Source organism: Colletotrichum acutatum (genome assembly GCF_030867785.1).
Source record: "Colletotrichum acutatum strain CBS 112980 chromosome Unknown BDZ83scaffold_37, whole genome shotgun sequence".
NCBI classification, from domain to species: Eukaryota; Fungi; Ascomycota; class Sordariomycetes; order Glomerellales; family Glomerellaceae; genus Colletotrichum; species Colletotrichum acutatum.
In genome coordinates this window covers 48850-72656 of record NW_026849031.1, presented here as the reverse complement: position 1 = coordinate 72656, position 23807 = coordinate 48850, and the positions used below count along the sequence as shown (strand labels likewise).

Here is a 23807-nt window from a genome sequence, read left to right as displayed (position 1 = left end):
ATATTGTGAGTCTTCATGTTCCTCAGTCCCAATCGGAAGCGAACTTTCAACATGTCTTCAGACCTAACATACTTTATTCACAGTCTGAGACCGAGCTTGGGGGATGAAGTCTGTCTTCATCCACCCACAACTATATGGTCTCAAAATCTGTAGGCTCCCCATGTCCAACGTTTGGTATGTTACCAGACACGTATGCTGACCTTGAATACATCGCCTTAGCTCTTCATCTCCGGCTTCAGCTCAAACACCAGAGAGCACAGGCTTTACTTTTGATCGCACATACCCTGCTGCCCTGACTTTGGGCTCTAACAATGAGGCGACGTACATCTCACCCCATGGAGCATGCCCACATGACTTATGCTGCCATGCTTTTCATCATGGACCGCTTGGTGGTTGCTCTCATGGTACCAACGACAGCCTCTCACGCAGCTCCTCCTTCAGCGGAAGCACATGGCAAGTTGCTGGCCCCTCGCTCTCAGACGATCGCTTCCCGGATCTTGACCTGAGCAATGTACCCTACTCAATCAACAACTTGTCTGCACATACCAGTCAACTGGATTTCCAAGCTGTTGATGCTTTCGAATGGAACAGTTTGCATGCTCCGCAACAGTCCCTCGCAGATTTGCGTATCACCGACAATACACCATTGACAGCACAATGTCCAGGTGTGACCCCTTTGCGCCAGGGCAACGATACTGGCCTCGTTTCTTTGGGCATCCCAGACGACCAGTCTGTCCACGCTCTTGAGTCATTCGACTTCTCTATCGGCAGTGGATTCAACAATTCGATTTCAGTATTCCTCTCAAGCTCTGCGAGCCCCTAAGGACCTCTTCCACACAAACAAGGCGCACAGCCCGATGCTGCTGACTGGGGTTCTCAGGACCCCCTCTCTCGGACTGGTAGCATTAAACGCTCCAGAGATGAGTCCGACTCGGATGATTTATCAACCTCGGGCGATTGTCCGTTCTGTGAAAATTTCAGTGGAGATGCGAAGCAACTTAGGTTCGTGTACTCGTGAGATCCTCAACTTCGGCTCGTGAATTGACATAGTACAGAGAGCATATCAGGTGCCACATCCGGAAGCATGTCTGCGCGGTGCCTCGATGTTCTCTGCGGTTCAGCACCGTAAGGGATCTACAGAGACATGACAGGTCTGCGCATCGCAAGGAAACACTCAGATGCCACATCTGTAAAGCGACCATTCGTGGCGGTCGTGAAGACAACTTGAAGAGGCATGTTAGACAGAGACACTCATTGTAAAACATGGCTGGTCCAGTTTAATGTTCTTGCAGAGTGACGACCGTTGTATGATTCGTTCTGTTGGCAGCTTGGAGTTGTAAGCGCTCATTATTACGTTTTGGGTCCATCGTATTTAGGAGTGCACGAGTTGAGCAATTAGTTATGCACGCCAGCGCATTTTCCAAAATCAACTTCGTCTGGAAGTTATTTTCTACTCAAAAAGTTTGAGTGTAAAATACCTCCAATGATGATGCCTTTTCCAAGGGGATGGCAGAAGAGAAGCGAAATTCGCAAATATGTACGTGAGGACAATGTTCCCATGTATGTTCAGCGGACCATGGAGGTAAGCCCCGAAGAAACGAGATATGTTCAAGCACATCAGTAAAGGCTGCGCAGGTTAGATAGTCCTACAGCCTCAAGGTTCTCCTTAATCGTTCCGTTCAGCTGAACGTTGAACGGACCCAGTTCCAAAGGACAGTAGTGTTCCTTGCCACACATGGTGTCTTGGAAGTAAGATCGAATGGCGGCGAACGCACACATGTTGTTCGTGGCGACAGTGGTGTGCTATGATACTGTTAGCGCATTGCACCTGTGAAGGAGATGTTGAGATTGAACTTACACCCATGCCATCAGTGACAAGTCTTCTAGCGTTGGCATACTTAGGCGCATTCGAGATGGCGCTGAAAACTCGCGTTAGCAAGGTTTATAACCGTAGGCAGGATCAACTTACTTCTCAATAGGCGTCGTAGGATCGTACGTGTTACTGACGAAGAGCATCGGGTACGAGGTGTTACCTCCATACGGACCCTTGAAGACGTCATTGGATCTGATGGGCCAGTCGAGACATGCGAGCATCGCCCTGGACCAGACTTCTCCCACGATACTGGTGTCCTTCAGGACGTCCAACAGAGGTTTTATATCTGCGAGTGACTTCCCATACCAGGTATTGCTCTGATCAGAGCACAGGACGCCAAGAGTCTGTTCGGGGTTCACGTATCCCTCCAAATTCGGGTCGCCGTAGATGGCGTTAGTCTGCTCTGTCCACGCAGCGATGGAGTTGGACGAGATGGCCTTCTCCAAGGCAACAAAGACGTCAGAAATTCTGCTGAACTCGGCCAGCGGTTGCACCACCGCACTAAGTACGCTGACTTTGAAGGTCACAAGTGCCAGACCAATGTCAGTTGCGTTCGCCCAGCTCTCTGCCTCAGCCTTCTGAGCATCGAGCTGCGTGAACGAAGCATTCCATCGGCTAAAAATATCCTTTGGAGTGTTTCCTGTGTATAAGGAGCAGAGATCCGGGCCTGCGGCATGACAGTACACGAAGAACGCTCCCAAAACGCCGTCGACGTGGTTGATGGAGCGCGAGGTGAAGTTCGTCTGGTAGCTGATCGGATCAACCAGTCCATCGATGGCAACATGGCCAACCTTATCAGGGAACATTGACGCGAATGTCTGACCGAGCATGGTCCCGTAGCTCACACCGTAGTAGTTTAGCTTACTAGAGTCAAGTACCGTCCGGTTGCCGTCAGGAGAAGCCGAAAAGGCTTCAACAATGCTAAGCATATCGCGCGCAGTAACAGCAGTCGTCATATGCGGACCAGCTTCGGTATCAGCACCAGCCTGAGCTTGACATTTTTCTCCGAGCTCCTTGCCAAAGTCGATGAATTGCTGGTAGTACCCATCAACCACCCGCGGGGCATCTCGTCCGGAAAGTGGACCATTCTTGCCTATCGAAATGCCTGTTGAGCAATTGGGCCTGGGCTCGCTGATCCCAACGCCGCGAGGATCGAAGCCTATGATGTCAAAGTTGGAGCCTGCTGCGGCTTGGACTGTGGTGCCATTGTAGCGCGCCAGCTCGATGCCGGATGCACCTGGTCCGCCCGGGTTGATGAGGATGGCGCCTCGGTAGGGGCCGTCTGGGGATTCGCTGGCAGCGGGAATCTTGAGTAAGGGGACGGAGGCTCTGGCGAGGCTTGGGTCCTTGTAGTCGAGAGGTACCTGGGTATCTCTATTAGTTGAAAAGGGGGAAGATTCAAAATGTGACTTACATCGAGCTTGGCGCAGAAGAATGAGCCTTCACAGGGACACCAGACGAGGTCTCGGGAGGGCGTGATCGAGTCAAATGTACAGTCTTGAGCTCCGACGGCTCGGAACCCCACGAGGGCAAACGCCGCCGCCAGTTTCCAAGATGCCATCGTAACTGAAGGGGGAGATGAACGAATGTGGTGGTTTGGTGTAAAGAGTCAAAAGAGCAGAGGAGCGAGATTCCCAGATGCTTCTCCGCTGGTCTGAATACTGCTTTGATACACCAGCATTGGACGGGACTTCCATTGATTTATATACAAATTCATAAGAAAGTCGACCCATTGCTGGAGTGCTTTTAGCAGGGAGTATGGTGCTACACTAGTGAGTGAGATGGCAAACACCCCTTCCGAGACAAAACCTGTCTTCGCTGGGACTCCCTGAGCTTTCCTCCGTCACCACCGCTCTCGTCATCTTGCATCCGGCATCACCAAGTCCGAAGCCAAGTCAATCATTGCTGCCACTTACACTAGTTGGAGGGTGAGGGGTTTCTGAGCATCATCCGGGGCTGCATAGAAAAGGAGATTAGAAGTAGGCTGTGCTCAACCTGCGGGTCACTTCGCAGGGCCTAAGAATAACCTGCAGCTGGACTCTACAAGAATGCGATGTTTCAAACACGCCCATATAGCAATTAAGCTTGTCTTGATATGTCCCGATGGAGAGCCTCGACAGAGGTAGTCCATCTTAGGCAGCAGTCATTCCTCCACCATACCCTTACCGGGCGAGCTAACCGGGGAAGATCACTCTAATCAAGAACACGAAGATGTTGTAGAGGGGTATTTCTCGCCATAGCCACGATTGAGTCTCATGGATCTCGGATACGAGATGTCTGTAGCAGTTTCATTTCCTCCTGCGGCGATGTAAACCATTTTGATGATTGGAATCCCTTGCTTACGCCCTGTGATTGGTGGTGGACGACTACCACGCCCGCGTCATTAGTCTGAGAATCATCGCTTACGCTGGAATATTTCCATAGACGGTGACATCTAAGTCGTACCATCTCCAGATCTAAAACTACTTCCAGGATATCAAGCTGGTGAAAGTGTAGTCGAGACAAGCAGGCGATTCCACACGTGGGGATATCCCCATCAGCGAGACTATGCCGCTTCGCGTTAGTGTTATACGAGCAAGACCGGGATCGAGGGGAGCTTGGCAACACATCGAGTGGCACCAAGATGTAGAAACCACCGTAAGTCACATGTTACTTCCAATTCTGCCCCTAGGAGAGCCCCGAAGAAATGTTGCAAAACATTCGATGAACAATTTTCTATATTATTTCACATACTTGGTTTATAGACATGGTAGATTCTTGCCGTTGACTGTTCGCTGAAAAAAGCCATACACGGGCTACACAATCTGGACGAAGCTGGGCCTCTGCTAGGTCGCGGATATCTCGCTGCAGCAACAACGGACGACGAACCAGAGGACATCGGCCATGGACGAGGTGACTAGGCGCTGGTTTTGGCGACGATGCTATCAACAATAAGGAGTATGCGGCTTCGGGGATGATGGCATGGTTCTACGCCAAGAGAACGACATTTGGGCCCAACGGGTGACAGAAGTTGGTTGGTCAGGAGCTTCAAACCTGAGTCGTGGATGCTGACCACATCTCTATGATGGATTGGCCGCAGGCTGCGGAAACGAGTCAGTATATTAAAGGGACCGTCGTGGAGTGTTCGCGATCTAGCTAATCTAAAAGTCCACTCCTTGACGCAGTTGGCGTACAGACAGGCAGCGAGAGACAGGATACAGAGGCGAGGAATGCATGTGTTTTTGTATTCATGTGTTTTTTCTGTATCCTCTTTTTTTTCATTTCTTCTTTCTTAACATAATTTACAAATTTGCTGTTCCCAGTCCTTGTCAGGTAGAGGAACAGTTCGAAGCAAACATCAGATAGTGTGCAACAGACTCGAAAGCACGAACACTGTCAGGTACCCAGATAGCGTGCGCGCACTGCGTGGAAAACACAAGGAAACCTCACTTCATCATATGGATGCCGAATCCATTGTAGCAGTGGCAGACAAATCCCTATTCCAGTCTGTGTGCTAAACGTGTTAAAGGAAGGCACTTTTCCCTCGCGGGCGTTACCCTACGGACCTGACTCTACTCATGTCCATTTTTCTGCAAAGCCTGCAAAGAAGAGCCAGACTCTCCCTCGGCCGCACGTTCTTGGCTGTGCTGGGCGCCAGGCTGCTTGGTAAAAAAGCTGGTGGCGCGCCACTCGCCATCAAGAATGTAGCCTGGGTGGAAGATGGTCTGCAGCAGCACAGCCAGGCCGATCATGGCGCCCTCAAACACCATGAAGAGCACCTCGGCGTTGTCACCCGCAGCGTTGAAGCCGTTACGCAGCTCCTCGACGCGAAAGGCAGACCGGGCAAGGATCAGTACGGCGGCCGCAAAGGATCCTTGAAGAGTATCAGCACAACAGGAACGGGCCAAGAATGAAGACACTTAAACTCACCCATGAGGAAGTAAGTGAATGCTCTGTGTTGACGGACATGAGCATACCGCGTGTCCCATATGCTCCGGTTCCGTAGCACCCGGATTCCCATATCCAGCGAAAGCAGGACGAAAAGACCCAAACTGGCACACTGTAGTCCCAGACCGGCCCGCAGCAAGTCGAGCGCCCGGTCGAGATCCTGGGGGTTGAGTCCATCGGCCTGCGACCATGCCGCGCCGCCAGCCTGAAGAATGAGACAGATGATGTCAAGTGTAACGAAGATGATGGTGTAGGTTCGGTGGGGCATGAGTGACACGTGGGGGCCGTAGATGAGTACGATGCGCCCGAAACATAGGTAGATGGTGTAGCATAGGAAGGCCGGAGCGATGGTGACGGTCACGATGTATCTGTAAAAGAGCAATAAGAGAAGACGTCAGCTCTCCGTGTAGTCGAAAAAAGGAAATGGGCGGGAAGGGATGGCCGCATTCACTTACACGATGAATGTCTGGTTGTTGAACGGGTCATCGCGGAGCCTGATACGTGCGACATAGCCAACCACTTCGAGCACCAGCCCGCACGCCTGGCCAACCAGGTAGCTCCAGGTCTTATACCGGATCGCGAGGACTATCTGTGCCACCAGGATGATTCCGAACCAGGCCACCATGAAGGCGTTACCGCCCAGGTTTGGCAGGAACCCAATCCTGGACAAGCTGACCGGGCAAGTGCTCAAGGTGCAGTCGCTGATATCCATATCTAATCTCTGTATTTCTTGCGTCGGGCTGGCTATCAAGAGTGTAAAAAATAAGGTGAGAGGAGATGGTGAAGTAAGGGGTCCTCCAGGTCTTCATAGATGAAGATGTGGACAAAACATGAAGACAACTCGCTGGTAACAAAAGTAGATGATGCCCGCCTTTAAAAGGGTGTTTTGGCAACGCCGTAGTGTTGGTATCCTGATAAGTACCCATTTCTGCCTGTCCATAGTAGTAGACTAGGAACTGTGAACCTTAGCTTTTCGTCGTCCTTGATAGACGATGGTTTCCAACTATCCATGTAGATGATTGAGCTAGCAAGCTATGGCAGGGAAGACAAAGCTAGCACCTATGACTAAGCGGCAAATTTCCTCTTTCGGATGGTACACAGCCCTGCTAGGCATGCAAACCAGCAGCATACGCAAGCACGACAGCGGGAAGAGGGCGTCCCCGATGACTCTCATGACCCGGATGTTTATCAAGAAGTACGCGCACATAGTATATTGTTCGTTACATACCTAAGCGGTACGTTCAGTAGCAACCGCAATTTATCCCCGCCCAGGATCGGCCTCTAACGGGAAACTTGGCAGCATCGAGTTCCGCCTCATATTCTGGCCGGGAAGACAAAGACGACGCTCCCGTGTTCATCAGCCCCAGCATCACTGCGTGCGACTGGTGGGATATCGTCGTTATCGTTGCATTCCAGCTGAGGTACAAGGTTTTTGATGGAATCGGACAAATAGGCAGTCCGGCAAGCATGCTGTACGCGGCGGGCCGTCGCTGTATAAGCCACGTTGACCAGCGAGGTCTGCGGGTGAGCTCGAAGATGCTCCGGCACCCCTGCCCGTTCATGGCGAAGGACTTGGGGTATGTGTTCCGAGACTACTACGACACGATACTTGCGGCCGTCACCCCCATGTTCGTATTGCTGCTGCTGCAAGTTGCTGCCCTCCTCGAGCAACAAGCTCACTTTGACGCCCTTGAGCACTCCCGTGTCAGCCTAGTAGTTTGAAATAGAGCAGGGAAGAGTATTTACCGCAATATCAGAGTTGTTGATCATTATCTTGTGGTCATAACCGACTCTGGCTGCGCGGAAGACGTGGCTCTTTCCTGCCCCGTGGATACCCAAGTCGTGGATAGGGGGCAAGTGGCGGATTAGCTCGAGCCGGCCTGAAGAAGGGACGGTCTGGACGGGGATCAGGCGGTGTTTGAGTATCATGGTGGACTTGATGAGAGATGCCATGGCCACAGCGGCCCCGCGCGTGGCCGGCGTTGGCCTTGACAGCGCCCACGTACAATGGGTAAGGTAGCCAGGAGAGCGGGCGCTGCCAAAGCCAGCAGCAACGATAGACATATTGGCCGCGTCGCCAGCTTGACTGGCAGTGCCGTGCATTCCGACGTAGCCAAGCTGGGCGGCCGCAATGCCAGTCTGGGCCAGTAGATCATGGTACGGGTCCTGCTGCATGGCGGTGCTGGGATACGTGATAGAGACGGCGCCCGGCCAAGCAGCTGCGGAACGCATCTCTGACGACAGCTAACCCGGTATCTCCGTCGGCGATGACATCGGCTAGGTACTTCAGGACCACCCGATAATGCCTAAGCCCTCGCCACGGCAGTAGCCGTCAGCAGCGTCCGTGAAGGTATGGCAAGGTCCCGAGGGCGATGGGAAGGATCCCCGGCTCGGACCCGCGTAAACGACCGGGTAAGAGTGCCGAGCAGACCAGCAGCACCTCCGATGAATTGGAGGTGCAGGTTGAGTCAACGTTATACGAGAGGCTGTCCCAGCAAGAGTGGCGCTTCAACTGGCCCGGGATCGCTGGCGCAAAGTTCGGATAGACGTCGACAGCCTCGTCGATGTTAGTATCGCGGTAGTCGTCGGCCGCTTGGCCAAAAGTGGAGTATACCCACTCGGCCGGTTCGGCTGCCTGCCGCGTGCCCAGTGCGGTACCCGACATCGGCGGTGGGGCCATATGAGGAGGTGTTGTGGACGGCTTGCGTTTCGTCTGTCTAAGTTGTTGTCCATTATCTACTGGTGTCATTCATTCTTAAGATCCAGCAAAGCCAGTGCCTATTGTTGACCCATACAAACACGGATCATTCCCACCTCTTCAGGATGTTAAGCGTCATCGACAAACACACATGTGGTCTACCTAAGATACTTGACGTGGGCGGCCATAGTCATAGCACACTTGGACAATCGGATCACCTCAGCCACAAAATCATCAACCGTGTTCAAGTCGAGCCCATGGGGTGGGATCGAACTTCTGGCACGGTCCACGCTCACGAAGTTCGGGATGGACTCGAGGAGTCTGAGGTCATCTACCGACTGATCGCCCAGTGGATTTCGCAACAGATGGAAAAACACAGTGACTACTGCAGATACGGGGTAGAAGAGTAGCATCCTGTGATGAAAACCCCACATTTCTCAGCAGCTGGCCGTCGGATTGAAGGAGCAGAGGGCAAAGTCAGAAAAGGGGGTGGCTCACCAAAAGGCAGCTCCCATCAGGGAAGGAGCAGCATCGCGAAAGTACGTTAGACAAGACCGGCTGGCCTCGATCGACAAGGTCTGACTTTGACTAGACCCTAATGGTAAGGTCGCCGCCGTTGATACGGTTGCTTCGCTTCCCCAGGTGGGCCATGGGCTCGCGTCTCGGTGCAGAGCGGCCACAAGGTGCTGGTACTCAAAGTGCAGCACCATGACGTGCATCATTTGGCTGGCGTCCAAAGCTGGGTCGAGCCACCAGGCGCTGTTGTTGTTGCCGCCGTAGCTCCGGCCGAGCAGCATGGGCCGGAACCGGGCCGGGATGGAGAGACGCCACCGCTCCAGCTCACTGTCAAGCTCGCGCACTTCACGCAGCAACCCAGCATTGAGGGTCGGGCGGTGATGTTGCTGTAGGCGGATCGAGTATAGCAGTCTGCAGGCCTTGGACTTGATAATGCTCAGCCGTAAATCCCCCGGCAGGCAGCAGAGGGCGCCGCTACTACTGCTGCTGCTACTAATGTCATTGTGGTCAACGTATAGCCCCTCTACATAACCCCGAGGTAGTGTCAGGTCGCAGTGCTCGTCATTGATGCAGGGAGGCTGGCTGGTCCGAAGCGCCACGATCTTGTCAAAGGTATAGCAGAGCCAGAAAAGCTTGCGCGCGTGGCTTTCTGTTCGGCTTTGCTGCTCGGGCGCATCGCTGCCTGCGCTGGGCTGCCTGTGTGCTCCCAACGCAAACAACAGGCGACTGGTAAGAGCAAGGGCCATTGAGGCCCTCTGAATCTTGCCGTAGAAGAGGTGATACATGCACTGGTTCACGTTAGAAGCCGACATGTACCCGTACATTCCATAGTAAGCACAGCACAGCTTAGCCTCTACTCCCCCTTGTGGAGCCACAACTCACCTGCATAAGGCAAGTTTGGAGTCCCGTAATGTCCTGGCTCGCTTGGGCCAGGGGCATCAGGCGCTGGGCCTGCCAAACGCATGCCTCGCTATCAATGATGACGGCCGTGTTGCGCAGGCTCCATTCGGTGTGGGTAATGATAGCAAGGAAAGAGAAGACACAGGCCTGGGCTGCTGGGTTGGCTGCATGGTGCGGATCGTAAGCCTGACAGATGGTTTCTTGAAATAAGACACCGTCGACGATGGGGAAGACGAGTCGGAAGGGAGTCGCCCGGAACATCTGCAGATAGTCGTCGACGACATGTCGGGACGGCAGTTTGACCTGATTGTAATCAGCCGAGTAGAAGTCGCCTCCGGCACAGCCGGATGAATCGAGCCTCGACAGATTGGAGAAGACGTCAGTCTGTCCCGTACACCGGCGAATCCAGTTCTGATGGTCGGCAGAAAAGAAAGGTGCACCGCTGGGCGAGACAATCTCGTCCAGATAGTATCGGGCAAATCTTAATCCATATGCCGGTGGCACGGAGGAGGAGGAGGACGACGACGAGCCCTCAAGGCCGGCGATCGAAATAGTGACAGTAGGCGAGGCTGCAAGCGATGCCATATGGGTGTCGGTACGTGATGGAGGTCTGGTCATGCACGTAGTGTCGACCTCATCGTTGCTGCTGGTTCTGCTTGCGCTTTGTGGGATCGAGGATAAGCTGCTTCTTGTCGTTGCTGTCACCTGACTATTAAGAAGACAAGTCAACAGCTCTTAATCGCCATTCGATGAACCGAACACCCTCCTCCGCATTCGTGGGCGAGGACAAGCATCTCACAATGGACGCAATGACAACTCACAGTGTGGTAGGGGCTGCGCGTCTTCTCAGGTGCACGACACGGTTAAAGGTGCACTGTAGCTGGTGATGGCTGCACCAGTCGCACTGGGGCACGGCCGCGTCACATTGAATCTGCAGTTGAGACACCTATGGTCAGTAAGGTCAAGCAAGCAAAAGCCACGAGTCACTGTTGCACATGCCTTCCTCTGATGGCACGCATCGCAGGCTCGCTTTTTAGCAGTGAAGAAGCTGGCCATGGTTGCGTGGTGGGTTTGGGCGGCGAAGTGGCAGATTCTGCTTTCGTGTTGGCGGACAATGGAGTTGTGACTATGAAGAAGATGCACTCGTGCCAGGAACGAAGGAATTAGTACGACCCAACATATATAACAAAGTAGGTACGTATTGGTGAGCGTGTAAGTCGGAAGCGACCGGTGAGCTCGGTGAAGGTGGGGCAGGAAGGTGTCACCGAAGGCCAGGAAAGTCAGGACTTGCGGTGACTGACCGAGAAAGACCCAGTTTATTTTTTATCGCAAAGCAGAGACCCCACTAAAATTTTCTTATCGGATCCTCCTCCCCAACTCTCCATTTCTCTTGCGCCCGAGTCTGCTCCAAACAAGACTTTGTGGTTTTTCGTTGTACTCGTCTTTTGAGAACTTTTTCACACTGCTCGACTGGATTTCAATTGACGACATACTAGCGAGAAAACCGATCGCAAATACAAATTTCACCATGTCAGGCTTCCAGATCCCCGGCCTGGGGTTCGCGAAACCCAACGAGACCCTGCCGCCGGTGCCTGCCGATGTTCTCGCTGCCGCCGCGAGCTTCGAGGGCGTCGATCCCGAGATTATCGCCGCCGCCAACGGCACCTCGGAGCAGATTCAGAGCCAGAATGAGGATGTCAACATGGGAGAGAGCACGAACGAGTCGCAGCCCGCCCCTGCGCCTGCGCAAACAGCAGAGCCCGTCGCGGCGGCACCCGTAGCCGCACCACAGGAGGCCACCGACCCCGATGCCATGAACGTCGACGATGCCGCCGAGCCCCCTTCCCTGACTGACGCCCTCGAGGCCATGATCAGTGGTCTCGATCACACTCCCCCAGCCCAACAAGTCGAAGTTCCCCAAGAGGCGCCCGCTGCAGCAGCTCAAGAAGCTCCTGCGCCCGCATCTGCGACCGCACCTGCACCCGCAGCACCAGAGATGATTGACGCCCCTCAAATGCTCGAAAGACCCCAAATGATCGATGCCCCGACCTCCTCCATCGCCGACCAAGACCAACAACAGCCCGCTGCCGAAGGCGAACACCCCGAGTGGGAAGCCGACTCCTCGCCCTACGAGTCGTCCTCCGACTCTTCCAGCGACTCCTCCTCGGACTCGGACGACGATTCCGACGCAGGTGGCTACCAGCTCCTCGGCGTAGAAGAGACGGCGCGCATGCTCATGGAGATGGAAGGCGGCTCAGACGACGAAGGCGGAGGCGACGGCAAGAACGGCGGCGGTGCAGGGACCGGCGCCTCGGGACACCTGCGCACCAAGAACGAAGTAGCCGACGTGACGGTCCCCGCTAAGCCCGACGTGACACTCACCGCGGACGACAAGATTGAAGAGCTCGGGCTCGTGGAGCAAATTGTCGAGAACATCATGGTGGTGAGGGCCTTCACCCCGGGCGAGTACCAGGTCCTCGACACGGGGTCGGTGCTCTGCACTGAGGACCGGAAAGTGTTTGGCGTGGTGTGGGAGACGATTGGCAAGGTGCTGCAGCCGCTGTACACCGTCATGCTCTCCACGGCCGAGGAGATTGCCGAGGCCGGGCTGGCTGTCGGCGTGAAGGTGTACTACCCGCCCGCGCACGCCAAGTTTGTGTTTACACAGCCGTTGAAGAATTTGAAGGGCTCGGATGCGAGTAACATCCACGACGAGGAGATTGCCGAGGACGAGATGGAGTTCTCGGACGACGAGAAGGAGGCGGAGCATAAGAGGCAGATCAAGCAGAAGAAGAAGGAGGCGAGATTCGGCAAGGACGGTGGTGAACGTGGTGGACCAAGTGAGAAGAGGAGCAGGAATCATCGCGAGCCGCATCCGCTGCGGAATGAGGTCAGCGCCGCGGCTGCCGGTCCTTCTACGGACGGCGGACTCAACTACGACGACGAGGACGATGGTCCGTACAAGCCCCTCGCGCGACCGCCTGGGTTCGGCCAGGCGCCGCCTGCGCAGCAGAGTTTCACCACGGAGCCTGAACCGGGCCGCTTCGGTGGGCGTAGAGGTGGACGTGGTGACTCTAGGGGACGCGGCGATAGGGGCAGGGGAGGAGGACGTGGTCGTGGACGCGGCGGGTACGGGAACCGCGGGGATCATAGGGAGGGATACTCGGCGCCGCAGAGACATCATTCGGGCGGCGGTGACCAGCAACATCAACAGCAGCATCAGCAGCAACAAGGTGGACAATGGAGCGGCGCCGGCGCCACCGGGTTCCAGGCGCCCCAGCAGAGCTACAACAACCAGCAGCAGCAGGGTGCGCCCGCGCCGACGGCGCCGACGTTCAACTTCCCGTTCCCCGGGATGCCTGTGCCGCAGCCGGGACAGCAGGGTTTCTCTGCCGTTCCGCCGCCGCCGCCGGGTTGGCCGACGCAAGGTGGTCAGCCTGGGCAGGGCGCGCAGCAGGGTGCTTATATCAACCCGGCCTTCTTTGCGGCGTTGCTTGGACAGATGCAGCAACAGCAGCAGCAGCAGCAACAAGGCCAGCCGCAACAACAGGGAGGACAATATCAAGGCCAGCAGCCCCCTCAGCCTCCTCAGCCGCCGCACCAATGGGGTGCTCAGCCGCCTCCGCAGTAAATCGACTTTTGTCAAGGTTGAGGATGAGATCCGGTCGTGATGCTGGTGGTGGACAGCTGAAGGTGCGAAGCTCGATGTACTTAATTGAGCTCGACGTAGCATACGAGATGGGAGACAGACAGCGTGGGGGTGGACTGGGACCTCTGCGACTCTGCACCTAGATGGCTGAAGCTATAGGAAAGCTCTGCCAGCTACGAGCATAGACTAAGTCTCGAAGCAAGGGACGTGAAAATGCTTCGATCGCATGGCTTGCTCTAGCTGCCATGTTTGGCACACTGAACCGGGAGGCTACCAGCTAAGGTAAAGTCCAATCGCGACCTACACGAGCGAAGCTAGAAAGGAGAGCGATCAGTAGTGGCTATTTGCATCGCTTTGTAATGATTAGAACTGTGGGGACTCGCGACGCGACTATACGCGAAGAGATATGGATAGACAAAAGTGAAATAATAGGTTTCTATTTCGACGTTAGACTATGTGTGCTACGCTCTGACTGACGGAAGAGGCTGTCTCCGAAGCGTCCGCTTGAAAATTCCGAAATGAACGGGTGGGATCTATATTGTTCTAGGCTCGCTCGCTATGATGATTGAGTGTAGCGATTTTGGCCATTGATGAATGGCCTTTGAATATCAACGATCCTGGACGCTACACTGATCTGGTGCAGGAACGTACGGGAAGACGAGCAAGATGAGAGATAGGTTTGTCGCGAAGCTGCATAAGGCCGATGTACGGATCGCCGCTACGGCGCTGTCTCTGTCTGTCTTCTCCCACGTCCAAAAAACCGGGTGCGCAGCAGGAGATCTCCCTCAGATCAAGACAAGGAACACGGCAGGTCTGGCTAGGATTGATTGAAACATTCCATGAGGTAGCCTACCTTTCGGGTTATCCGGCTGATTGCGGGAGCATACCGTACAAAGGCAGTAAAATGACGCTGTGCCGATCTACGACGTCGAAGCCAGGTTTTCTCGTTGTTGTTGCATAATACGTTGTCTGAAGTGCTGACTCTGCTCTTTGTGTAAGGCAAGGATGGTTTGCTGTGCTGCATAGGGAGTCAATGTCAGGAATGCGACGTTCCCCATACCTGGGAATGAGGATTGCGCGGTTTCCTGCCCCCAACTTCGTCCTGACGGAGACGACTCCATTCGCAATGTTGATGTTGTCGGCGTGTTGGTTGCCTGCGAACACCTTTGAAGTACAGGCTGCGGTAATTGACCCCCGTACTCCGTACAGTCACATCCGGGTCTTTTCGTTAGATTGCCCGCTGATTAGCCATCATGTTTCCGCGTGTTCTCGCATGGATGTCATGGATGTCGATGGATAAGGCTGGTGGGCGGAGTTCATCTCCAGTGTGGAGAGATGGGCCACAATGCGAGAAAAATGCCAGCATCTGCCAGGTAGCCAGGTACCGAAAGGCGCTTGGCAGTGGCATGCTGTGGAGGCGGGCAGATCATGGGGGAGGGAACCAAAGTTGAGACTTGAGAGGTGATGGCGAGTGCTGACTGCGCGACGGGTACGAAATAGGCGAACCAAACCTAATGGCACGAGCGGACGAACCGGCTTGTTTCAAAAGGTCTCTCCAATTTCGGTATCACGGGTGTGTTGGTCGAACCCTCGAGCTCAAGTAAAAGCGGTCTTGTGGCTTTAGGCTTTTTGGTGGCTTGACGGCACCGTTCGATGCGTGTCTTAAAATTAGCCTCCAGGTTAGAATTTGTTGTGTGTTTTCTTTGCTTGTTTCCCTGAGACCACGTAGGGGATCTTGTTTGAATCTTCTTCCGGCGCACGACGGGAAGTCTAAACGCAACCGAAAAAGCAACGAGATCGAACGGTGTGCAATTCTCATTTCTTGGAGTCTCGACCGCTTGTTGGACTCAAACACACCGACTTCTGTCAGGCAGATAGGACAACTAAGGGCTCCTCGCGGCAATGTGGCCTGACAAGTCTCGTATTCGAGGCAGATGGACGGATGCCGAGCACTGACTGCTTTCTGTCGCTTGAGAATATCAAGAAGGGCTAATGGATGACAGAGAAAGCTGGAAGCTCCTTGCGACTCGCGAGGGAGGAGCACGGAGCATGTCGTGTCATTCTTTCAAAGACAAGATTGCTTCTTTAGGGGTCTTTAAGAGAGGCAGTGTCGGTGGGTGGTTTGGTGATAATTACGGTAATGGCCGTGGCATTCTACTGTAAGTAGGTCAGCGGTGCCTATATCAACCCTTGCGAGGTTCCGGGCCGAATGGTGAGATGACGATGGGCAGGCCAGCTTCGCCATCACACACGCCAGGCTCTAGCCATTCTTTTCGTTTGTGAGGCTATCTGAGCTTCAGAAGAATGCTATTTCGGTGCATTTCTGCTAATTCCCTTGTGGCGATAAGCTGCCTTTGTGTGTGTGTGGCTCGCATGAATATGGCAGTCTTGCCGTGCTTCTCGAAGGCGATGGGGTAGGATGGGATGCTGTTTGGGCGGGAAAGAAAAGGGACCAGGCTGAATGGGAACAACGTCGCGTGCGGAGGCGAGAAAACAGGAGACGGCGCGTATCACAGCATTGGTAGTGGTGTGTGTGTGTGTGTGTGCCAGTATGGTGTTGTGACATTATGTGACAGGTACAACCACTGGTACAAATGTGTTGGTCCCCTGTTGGCGATGACGATGGGGATGTTGGAGTTTGGGGGCTGCTTGTGGTGGTTCACTGGTGGTTGGAGCTCGGGCCGTACAAACGCCTTCTTTTTCGGTCCCACCTGGCAGGGTTTGATTGGACAAATGGCTCAGGAACCCCGAGCAAACAATTTCGTTTATTCTGTGGGTGTGCGGTGGAGACAGTGGAGACCAGCACAAGAGAACCAATCAGGCAGGGTCGGTACCTGACAGGCACGGCAGGATGGGCGTTGGGAGGCCCCTGCCTTAGCGCGGCCCGTGCATGTGCGCTGATGAAGATGGGCGCCGGTGTGGATGGGCAAGCCGTAAAATGCGACCGACGGATTGAAGTCGGTGCCTACGTCGGAAACCGATGGGATGGGTGCGGGATTTGTTGCTTCCCATTGAATGTGTTCGTATCAAGATTGAAGGGGAAGTTGCTGATATATGGCAGTCAATCATCACCCTTTGGCCGAAAGTAGACGCCAGTGGGTTGATGCCTGGCACTTCTCCGTAGGACAGGAAGGCAGATGTGTAACTATTCAAAAGTGTTTGTTTGTTTCCTCCCTCATCGTGTGCACCTCTGCTACAGTTCATCCCAAGCGCAGGGAGAGGCCAGAGACAGGGCGGATGGTGAAACGCTGACTCGGTAGTGTGGGCGTGGATCAGATGCATTGTCGAATGACCGTCGGAGCCGCGGTTGCATTTTTGTGCGCGTTAATCCCAATCCGTCCGACCTTTCATAGATTGGTGCCATTGTTAAACTTGTGCAAAATGTGATCCGAGCCATCACCCACCGTTACCCAAGAGACATCAGCCAGCTACCTACTTTACGCAGGAGGAGTTAGGTATCCTTACGAGGTAGACAGCAGACTGTGATATCCCCGGACAGCACTAACACGGCAAAGACTGCAAGCCCTGACTTTGACCGTATCGCACGGCCGTCTTTTCCACACGCCATTCCCTTTTCATCTTGATATCTCACGGTCCTCCTGCCTGCTGTCTTCTTACCCGTACCTGTATCCGTACTTTTGCAGCCAGAGATCCTGAAGTAAGCCAAGCTGGAGGGTAAGAATGAGAGTGAGAGTGAGATTGAGAGCAGAAGACTGAGGGTAGGTACCTGTCGCGGCAGGGATCTGCTTCCCATCGACACCCCAGTCGCCCGACCCTTGTCATCCGTCCAACGTTGCTTGGGGCCTCTTTCCCAACTTCCCATTCGCCCAGGATCCTGAACTGGCAGTCTGCGAGTGCGTGCAACCTCAATGTCCCCGGTTCTCTTCTTCTCACTGTCCCTTCCCACTTTCGTGTGTGCCCTCTTCTTCCCATCCCATCCCATCCTTCCCCCCCGTTCTGTCCGAACTGCATCTCACTCGTTGAGCCTGACTGCTTCCTGCCGTTGCTGTACTCTCTCACCTTCAGAGACAGACAGAGAGACTTCATCGTCGTCCTCTCTCTCGCGGCTTCCCAAGAGTCACGGTGTGCAGATTCATCCATTCTTTCCTCCCACAAACAAAACATCATCGACGTCCCCCCAATCGTCTTCATGACAATTTACTAAGACGGTTTGTGACTGTCCAATGACTGTGAGCTGGTAGTGAGATCTTGCAAAAATCAACGACCTCACCTCACCCACATTCTCACTTTACTCTCCTTTCACCTGGCCCAGAGCCACTTCACATTCGTTCAATTGCACGCACACGTACGCGCAACAACACTCGACCTTCAACCCACAACACCAAGGCAGCCAGTCTTTCTCCATTCAATAATCCTCGACCACCGCGACTCCCTGGTCGGACTTGGACTTATTCACTACTTGCTGGTTCATTCTTTCGACGATCGCCTCACGAACATCACAACCTTTTCCCTCCTGGAGCCGGATCCCTTAAGCATTCCCATCACCAGCCTCTCCCGTGCACGCCAGATATCCTCCCTCCATTTTTCAGATACCCCGCCTCGACCCACGAACCTCACGATACGAATCATTCATTACGCGCCTCACACGCCTCACTTTATCTTCACTCATCCCGACGACTTCTGGCGGGCCTAGTTGGATTTGATCCATTTCGATTAGCCCACGCCCGCAACCGCCGCAATGGCTCATCACCACCACCACCTCCACGCCCGCAGGCATATCGCGCCTCGCAACCCCGATTTCTGGAGCAATGTTGGCGACAAATTCAAGGATCTGAATCCCTTTGCCTCCAATGACGAGGCCACGACAAGCAATGGAGGTAATCTCAAAATCCGACAGGACGACGACGATGATGATGCCACGACCACACGGCGCGCTAATACAAAGAAAGGCCGCTCGACCGTTATCAAGACCATCTACCAGACCGTCACTGGTAATGATGCCGTCGCCGCCCCCACGAGCACCACCTCAACCAAGCTGATTGTCGCTCAATCACCCCTCCCCACGAGGTCGAAATCGACGACAGTTGACTCCACCGAGACCACCATTGCCAAGGCCGGCGCCCCCATCATTAAGACTGCCGACAGCTCATCCACCACCATCGATGCTGCGTCTACCTCGTCGCTGCCCACCGTCATCGAGGACCCCTTGACCGAGAGCATCCAGACTACGCTCGCTATCGCGACAGACGCACCCACGTTCGCAAAGACCACCAAGACTGCCGCCACTGCAGACAATGCTAGCATCATCTCCAGCGCTTCCCCTAGCGCAACGTCAACCACGGACAAGTCGACCAGCAACGAAACCAGCGGTGCCGCAAAGGCTGGCATTGCTATTGGTGTTTTGGCCGGTGTTCTCGTCGTCTTCTTGCTCGTCTTCTTCCTCTTCAACCGTCGCAAGAAGCAGATGGAGCAGCAGCGTCTGGCCGATGAGGATGAGAAGAGCCATGGATTTGGAGCCGCCGCCGCTGTCGCTGGTAGCCAGAACCCCCGCGCTCCTCGTATCAGCCTCCGTCCCGTCACCCAGTTCTTGCCCAACTTGAACCTCGACAAGCGCGCCAGCAGGGGACCTGCTGGAGGACCTGCCGTCAACATGAACGCCAATCTGGCTCCCGCGGCTGCTGCTCTGGGTCTTCGCAACCCCGGCCAAGGCGCCTGGGACAGACCGGCAACGAACCAGAGCTCAAACCCCGCGAACCCTTTTGGTGCTCAAGCCGAGAGAATCAACGGTCCCATCGCCGAGGAGTCCGTCAGTTCCATGAGCCTCAACGAGAAGCCTCTTCCCAGCGTCGGCGAGCCTGCTCCAGGGACTGCCGTGAGTGACATCCCCGCCAACGCCGCTCCCAACGGTGCCGCTATTGCTGCAGGTGCTGCGGCAGTTGGTGCTGGAGCCGTCGCCGTTGGAGGCCTGGCTCGCAAAGCGTCGACCCGCAAGGACGGTCCCAAGGCACTGGACCTGACTCTGCCCGCGCCTCCTGCACCCTTGTCTACCATCCCTGCTTCTCCTTCTGGAACCACGTTCAGCGCCGACTCTGCCGGCCCCGGTCACCAATCTAATGGATCCACTGGTTCTGCTGCCATCGCCGCCGCTGGAGGTCCCGCCAACACCACTGTTCATCGTGTGCAACTTGATTTCAAGCCTACCCTTGAGGACGAGATGGAACTGAGAGCTGGCCAGCTTGTGCGTCTTCTGCACGAGTACGATGATGGCTGGGTAAGTTTTGATGTCCATGATGATGAGTTTGTAAGCTAACATCCCTCCAGGCGCTCTGCATTCGCTTGGATAGATCCCAGCAGGGTGTTGTACCGCGCACCTGCCTCTCCACTCGCCCGGTTAAGCCTAGACCTCCTCAAGCCCAGGGACCTAACCAAGGACCTCCTCGTGGTCCTCACATGGGCCCTGGTGCTCCCCGCGGTCCTGGTCCGAACTTCCCTCCTGGTCAGCGGCCCATGAACCCCCAGGGCGGCCCGCCCTACCCCCGCCCCGAGTCGCCCGCAGGTCGTCCCATGAACGGTGGTGGCCGACCTCAGTCCCCCGCCGGCAATGGAGCTATGGGCCCCGGAGGCCGACCTCAATCCCCCGGTCCTCGCTACCAGGGTCCTCCAGGACAGCGACCGCAGAGCCCCAACGGAATGGGAGGTCGCAAGCCAAGCCCCCCGGGGCCTAGCAGAATCCCTCAGCCCAGCCGAATGAACCCTAATGGTCCTCCCAACGGTCCCATGAATGGACCGATGAACGGGCCTTTGAACGGGACCCCAGCTCAGGGTCGTCCAGGCCCACCAATGGGACCTGTCGGCCGCAAGCCTGTCCCTGGACAGGCTGTGTAAATGACAACCAAAGCAACGTTCATATACACTGACTCCCCACGTATATAACGTCTTTTGGCACAAAGACTGGGGATTCATCTACGTTTGACGATAGACTAGGGTCTACTTTGCATTCTGGACAGCACGGGCACGGCGTTTCTGCGAACTACCACAAAAAGAACTTGGGGGAGATTTCCCCTCCTACTGGACTCTGACGATGATCCGATCAAGGGGCGAAACGAACCCCAACGACGCGTTTATACCTTTCAAGTCACTCATTCATGACACCCGCTTTTGATACACCCTTTTTGCAGCCTGGTTTCAGTCGTGGCTTGCAATTTTCTTTTCTTTTACGCTTCTTCACACTCGCTCGAACACCCACTGTTTCGCGATTTCGATTCACCTACCTTGGCCCTACCTTGTGCCAAGCGATTGCAGCGGCGGCCATTAAGGATGGGCCAAGGATACGCCTAGTGCTTAATGTATATTGCTCACCCTTGTTGATTGTTGCTTTTTGACACCTCTCGTTTCTTGCAGCTCTGGTGGCTGTGTTTGGTCGTTTAGCAAACATACTGAGCGACCTTTTTGGCAGGAGACGCGAGTGTGTTGCGTTGATTCCTTTTGAGATGCCTTGAAGTGGCATGATTGGGAACAGCATAGTGGATGGAGAGATGGAGATTTGGTAGTGGTTGAGACAGATTGAGAGAGAATCTAGGTCCTCCTGAAAGGGAAGGGACGCAAGAGCTGCTTCTTTGTGTCGAGCAAGCTAGGTAGACAATGAGATGCCTATACCTGAAAACTATGTTCCGCGTTGTATTGAACCAATGTTTCTGAAATTGATGAACGTGCTACTTCCTTCTCAAAGTCTGGCTCCCCTACGGTGTCTGAGCTCTCAAGTACCTTATGGAGAGGCATTACTTACAGCATCATAGAAAGATGGCAGTACATCCAGTCACGTTGCTCTGTTTCGAGCGCCCATCCGAGAGCCGTCTCACGAACTCAGGATCGATGTGCCCGTCACAGTCTAGTAGGTTTCAATACTACTCTGATCTACACGGCTTTCTGCAGGCCGACGCCGGAGAAGCCGTCTTGCTACTTACACGGAAGCTGCCACTAGGGGAGATAAAAATAAATGGTGTTTTCGTAGATGTTCCATCACGGATCCCAATCAAAGAGATGAAAGCAGCAGCTATGGTATGTGGCCAGAGGATATGTTTCAAAGCTACTCGTTCGCCATATTACCGTGTCTTTTTTGCTTCTTCGGCAATCTTTGGAAGTCAATTGATTGTTGAGGGATGATGAGCAGTTCACGGCCTTTCGTCTTGGGCAGTGTAAACTGAGAACCAAGTCCAATTTGTTCATGTGTTTAAGCTAGAGATCCATATGTGTAGGTAGCCTTGGGAGATGCCACGTACATCGATCACAGAGCGATCCGCTATGGGAATTCCCCTCAAAAGTATGACGGGGTGATGTTGCCATTCTTCAATTGAATGTTGTCATACTTGCCGCGACTCATCCGCAGTCTTTGAATCGCGCGAACGGCGTCGTAGCAACGAGGCCCAAAGTCGTGCAGCAGGCTGTTGTCAATGTCCAAGTTGCTGCAGCAAGCCTGAATACTCGCTGCATACATACAACTTTGCCAAGCCAATAGAGCGAAACGAACTGATTTAACCGTCTACGTTTCCATGATTCTTGTTCGGAAAAATGGTATGGGAGGTCACAGTAACGTCGTTTACGAGGGTTGTAGATTCACGACAGCGTAACTTCACGGCAGCGTACATCTTGATAGAGCGGGGTTCACCCGCTTCTTTTCACATGTGTCGCCGGTGTTGCAGGTGTTGCAACGTAGGCACGGCTAGAGACTGCCTTTTCCCTATCAACATTTCAACAGTTAAGAGTCTCGACGCCGACTTATTGTCTGGAGATGTACTACTGTAGCACTGCCGGGAACCCGGCCGCGGCTCTTTGGTGGTAAATAAACAGGAACCAGTCACGTCTTGTTGATTTACGCGGATCGTCGACACGGCATGTCGTACGTGGAGGGATATGGGATGCTTCTGTCCGTGGATGTTACCATTTCGAACCATCTAGAGATTTCTTCACTGAGCGGAGGAGAGTTCGAATGACTTCAAGGTGGGAGAAAGATACGCGGTGAATCAGGAAACATAAAAGGAATGGATTTTTCCGCCATTCTGGACTTCGACTGGCCATCTCAGATCATCGTCCACCAGCAAGCAGATCTCAATACACCTTCCATTTGGCCTCACCCGGCATTCAACACTTTTTTCAAACAACAACATGAAGTTTTCAGTCTTGATCCTCCCCGTCCTGGCATCAGGTATCACAGCGCTCTACGTCCCCGACAAGCTGGTGCAAGCGTTCCTCAAGGACTCGTCGGAGGGAAACTGCTGCAACGAGACGCCCTGCTTCATCGGATGTCCCGTGGAGGGAGTATTCCGCGTACGTTCTTGTCTTTTCATATCCCCCCCCCCCCCTCTTTTTCTTTCTCTCTTATGTTCCGTCTTTCTGCTCGGCCTGGACCGATGTACTGACATATCATTTAACGGAACAGCTTTGCTGCTGAAAACCGAACCAGCCGGCCAATACCAATTGGGGTCCAGGAGGGTCGTTGTATGGAGTTCTTCTATGGAAGTTTAAGCTCGGCCGACCAAACACACCGGGATGAAGGGGGAAAACTGAGGAGGACCGATGCCTTTCATTATGTTGCTCCTTCTCCTCTTTGAAGAAGCGGTGCTATTCTCGGTACAACTAATCTCCCCTAAATGATTAAATGATGAATGAGACAATCCTTTGACGTGGCTTTACTCTGCGTCTCTCTGCGATGTTCTTGAGTTATTCTACTTTCGCGCTTCCACCTGCCCCAGTGAACCTTTCGAGGTCTTACCAGATAGACCCTCTCTCATCACGGCGCAGACGCGTTTTGTCATTCGTATCTTGAACTAGATTCTCAGTATCGCGTAACGCCCATGTCCAGAATTCCTGGGCCGAAAAAGAAGCTGACCCTTTCCGACATTAGCCTATCCAACAAGGCAAGTAATTAGTACTAGTTCCTGTTCTACGATTACTTCGGGAGAGTCAGTTAGCTAGTTCATAGCATCTAACGAATGTCACAACGTCTCCTCCCCGGAAATCTTTTTGTTTGCTGAATATGGCATGCTTGATCCAGGGGTATGTAGCTCTCGCGGCTCAGGGACCATTGTCTTCTTTGGCAACCATTGGTGATAAAGTAAGTGTCCATATGGACGCAGATAAACAGTGTTCTCAGTGTCTACAAGATGCTTGCTTCATGGTCCAGGGTGGTCCTCTTCAAGCTGGTACCCAGGGATGGTCGTGATCTAGAGCTGAGACCTACTCTTGAATTACCTTTACGACCATCGTGATTGGCCGAAGGCTCAGTT

The 23807-nt window shown here is 54.1% G+C and overlaps 10 protein-coding genes across 10 annotated transcripts; 5 read left to right on the top strand and 5 right to left on the bottom strand.

The window, feature by feature from the left end:
- The first annotated feature begins 37 nt into the window (after positions 1–37).
- Positions 38–1251, top strand: BDZ83DRAFT_617870 (uncharacterized protein). Its single transcript, XM_060508048.1, has 3 exons — positions 38–149; positions 220–1002; positions 1056–1251. Exons 1-2 carry the CDS (start codon positions 52–54, stop codon positions 821–823), a joined length of 702 nt encoding a protein of 233 aa, XP_060365915.1. The 5' UTR covers positions 38–51; the 3' UTR covers positions 824–1002; positions 1056–1251.
- On the bottom strand, positions 1230–3511 carry BDZ83DRAFT_729996 (Alpha/Beta hydrolase protein). Its single transcript, XM_060512831.1, has 4 exons — positions 3288–3511; positions 1970–3237; positions 1859–1919; positions 1230–1803 (listed from the first exon to the last, which is right to left on the bottom strand). The coding sequence occupies exons 1-4, from the start codon at positions 3432–3434 to the stop codon at positions 1618–1620; spliced, it is 1662 nt and encodes a 553-aa protein (XP_060365914.1). The 5' UTR covers positions 3435–3511; the 3' UTR covers positions 1230–1617.
- A 1913-nt stretch (positions 3512–5424) lies between these two features.
- On the bottom strand, positions 5425–6512 carry BDZ83DRAFT_751304 (putative RTA1 domain protein; the record flags this gene model as incomplete). The annotated part of the gene is made up of 3 exons (XM_060514035.1): positions 5425–5726; positions 5783–6168; positions 6256–6512. The coding sequence occupies 3 exons, from the start codon at positions 6510–6512 to the stop codon at positions 5425–5427; spliced, it is 945 nt and encodes a 314-aa protein (XP_060365913.1).
- A 561-nt stretch (positions 6513–7073) lies between these two features.
- Positions 7074–8402, bottom strand: BDZ83DRAFT_775788 (uncharacterized protein). Its single transcript, XM_060515454.1, has 2 exons — positions 7547–8402; positions 7074–7489 (listed from the first exon to the last, which is right to left on the bottom strand). The coding sequence occupies exons 1-2, from the start codon at positions 8030–8032 to the stop codon at positions 7115–7117; spliced, it is 861 nt and encodes a 286-aa protein (XP_060365912.1). The 5' UTR covers positions 8033–8402; the 3' UTR covers positions 7074–7114.
- BDZ83DRAFT_775784 (uncharacterized protein) lies at positions 7892–8942 on the bottom strand. Its single transcript, XM_060515453.1, has one exon. It carries the CDS (start codon positions 8547–8549, stop codon positions 8133–8135), a length of 417 nt encoding a protein of 138 aa, XP_060365911.1. The 5' UTR covers positions 8550–8942; the 3' UTR covers positions 7892–8132.
- BDZ83DRAFT_617866 (fungal-specific transcription factor domain-containing protein) lies at positions 8335–10577 on the bottom strand. The gene is made up of 4 exons (XM_060508047.1): positions 9897–10577; positions 8997–9802; positions 8419–8912; positions 8335–8357 (listed from the first exon to the last, which is right to left on the bottom strand). Exons 1-3 carry the CDS (start codon positions 10530–10532, stop codon positions 8657–8659), a joined length of 1698 nt encoding a protein of 565 aa, XP_060365910.1. The 5' UTR covers positions 10533–10577; the 3' UTR covers positions 8335–8357; positions 8419–8656.
- Positions 10578–11241: 664 nt separating this feature from the next.
- BDZ83DRAFT_617828 (Gar1/Naf1 RNA binding region-domain-containing protein) lies at positions 11242–14010 on the top strand. The gene has a single exon (XM_060508046.1). The coding sequence runs from the start codon at positions 11443–11445 to the stop codon at positions 13543–13545; it is 2103 nt and encodes a 700-aa protein (XP_060365909.1). The 5' UTR covers positions 11242–11442; the 3' UTR covers positions 13546–14010.
- Positions 14011–14495: 485 nt separating this feature from the next.
- Positions 14496–14997, top strand: BDZ83DRAFT_278165 (uncharacterized protein). The gene has a single exon (XM_060502112.1). It carries the CDS (start codon positions 14597–14599, stop codon positions 14861–14863), a length of 267 nt encoding a protein of 88 aa, XP_060365908.1. The 5' UTR covers positions 14496–14596; the 3' UTR covers positions 14864–14997.
- A 3265-nt stretch (positions 14998–18262) lies between these two features.
- BDZ83DRAFT_751300 (uncharacterized protein) lies at positions 18263–20409 on the top strand (the record flags this gene model as incomplete). Its single annotated transcript, XM_060514034.1, has 2 exons — positions 18263–19795; positions 19846–20409. 2 exons carry the CDS (start codon positions 18263–18265, stop codon positions 20407–20409), a joined length of 2097 nt encoding a protein of 698 aa, XP_060365907.1.
- A 2216-nt stretch (positions 20410–22625) lies between these two features.
- BDZ83DRAFT_729990 (uncharacterized protein) lies at positions 22626–23789 on the top strand (the record flags this gene model as incomplete). The annotated part of the gene is made up of 4 exons (XM_060512830.1): positions 22626–22848; positions 23361–23442; positions 23586–23635; positions 23658–23789. Exons 1-4 carry the CDS (start codon positions 22687–22689, stop codon positions 23787–23789), a joined length of 426 nt encoding a protein of 141 aa, XP_060365906.1. The 5' UTR covers positions 22626–22686.
- Positions 23790–23807: the final 18 nt, after the last annotated feature.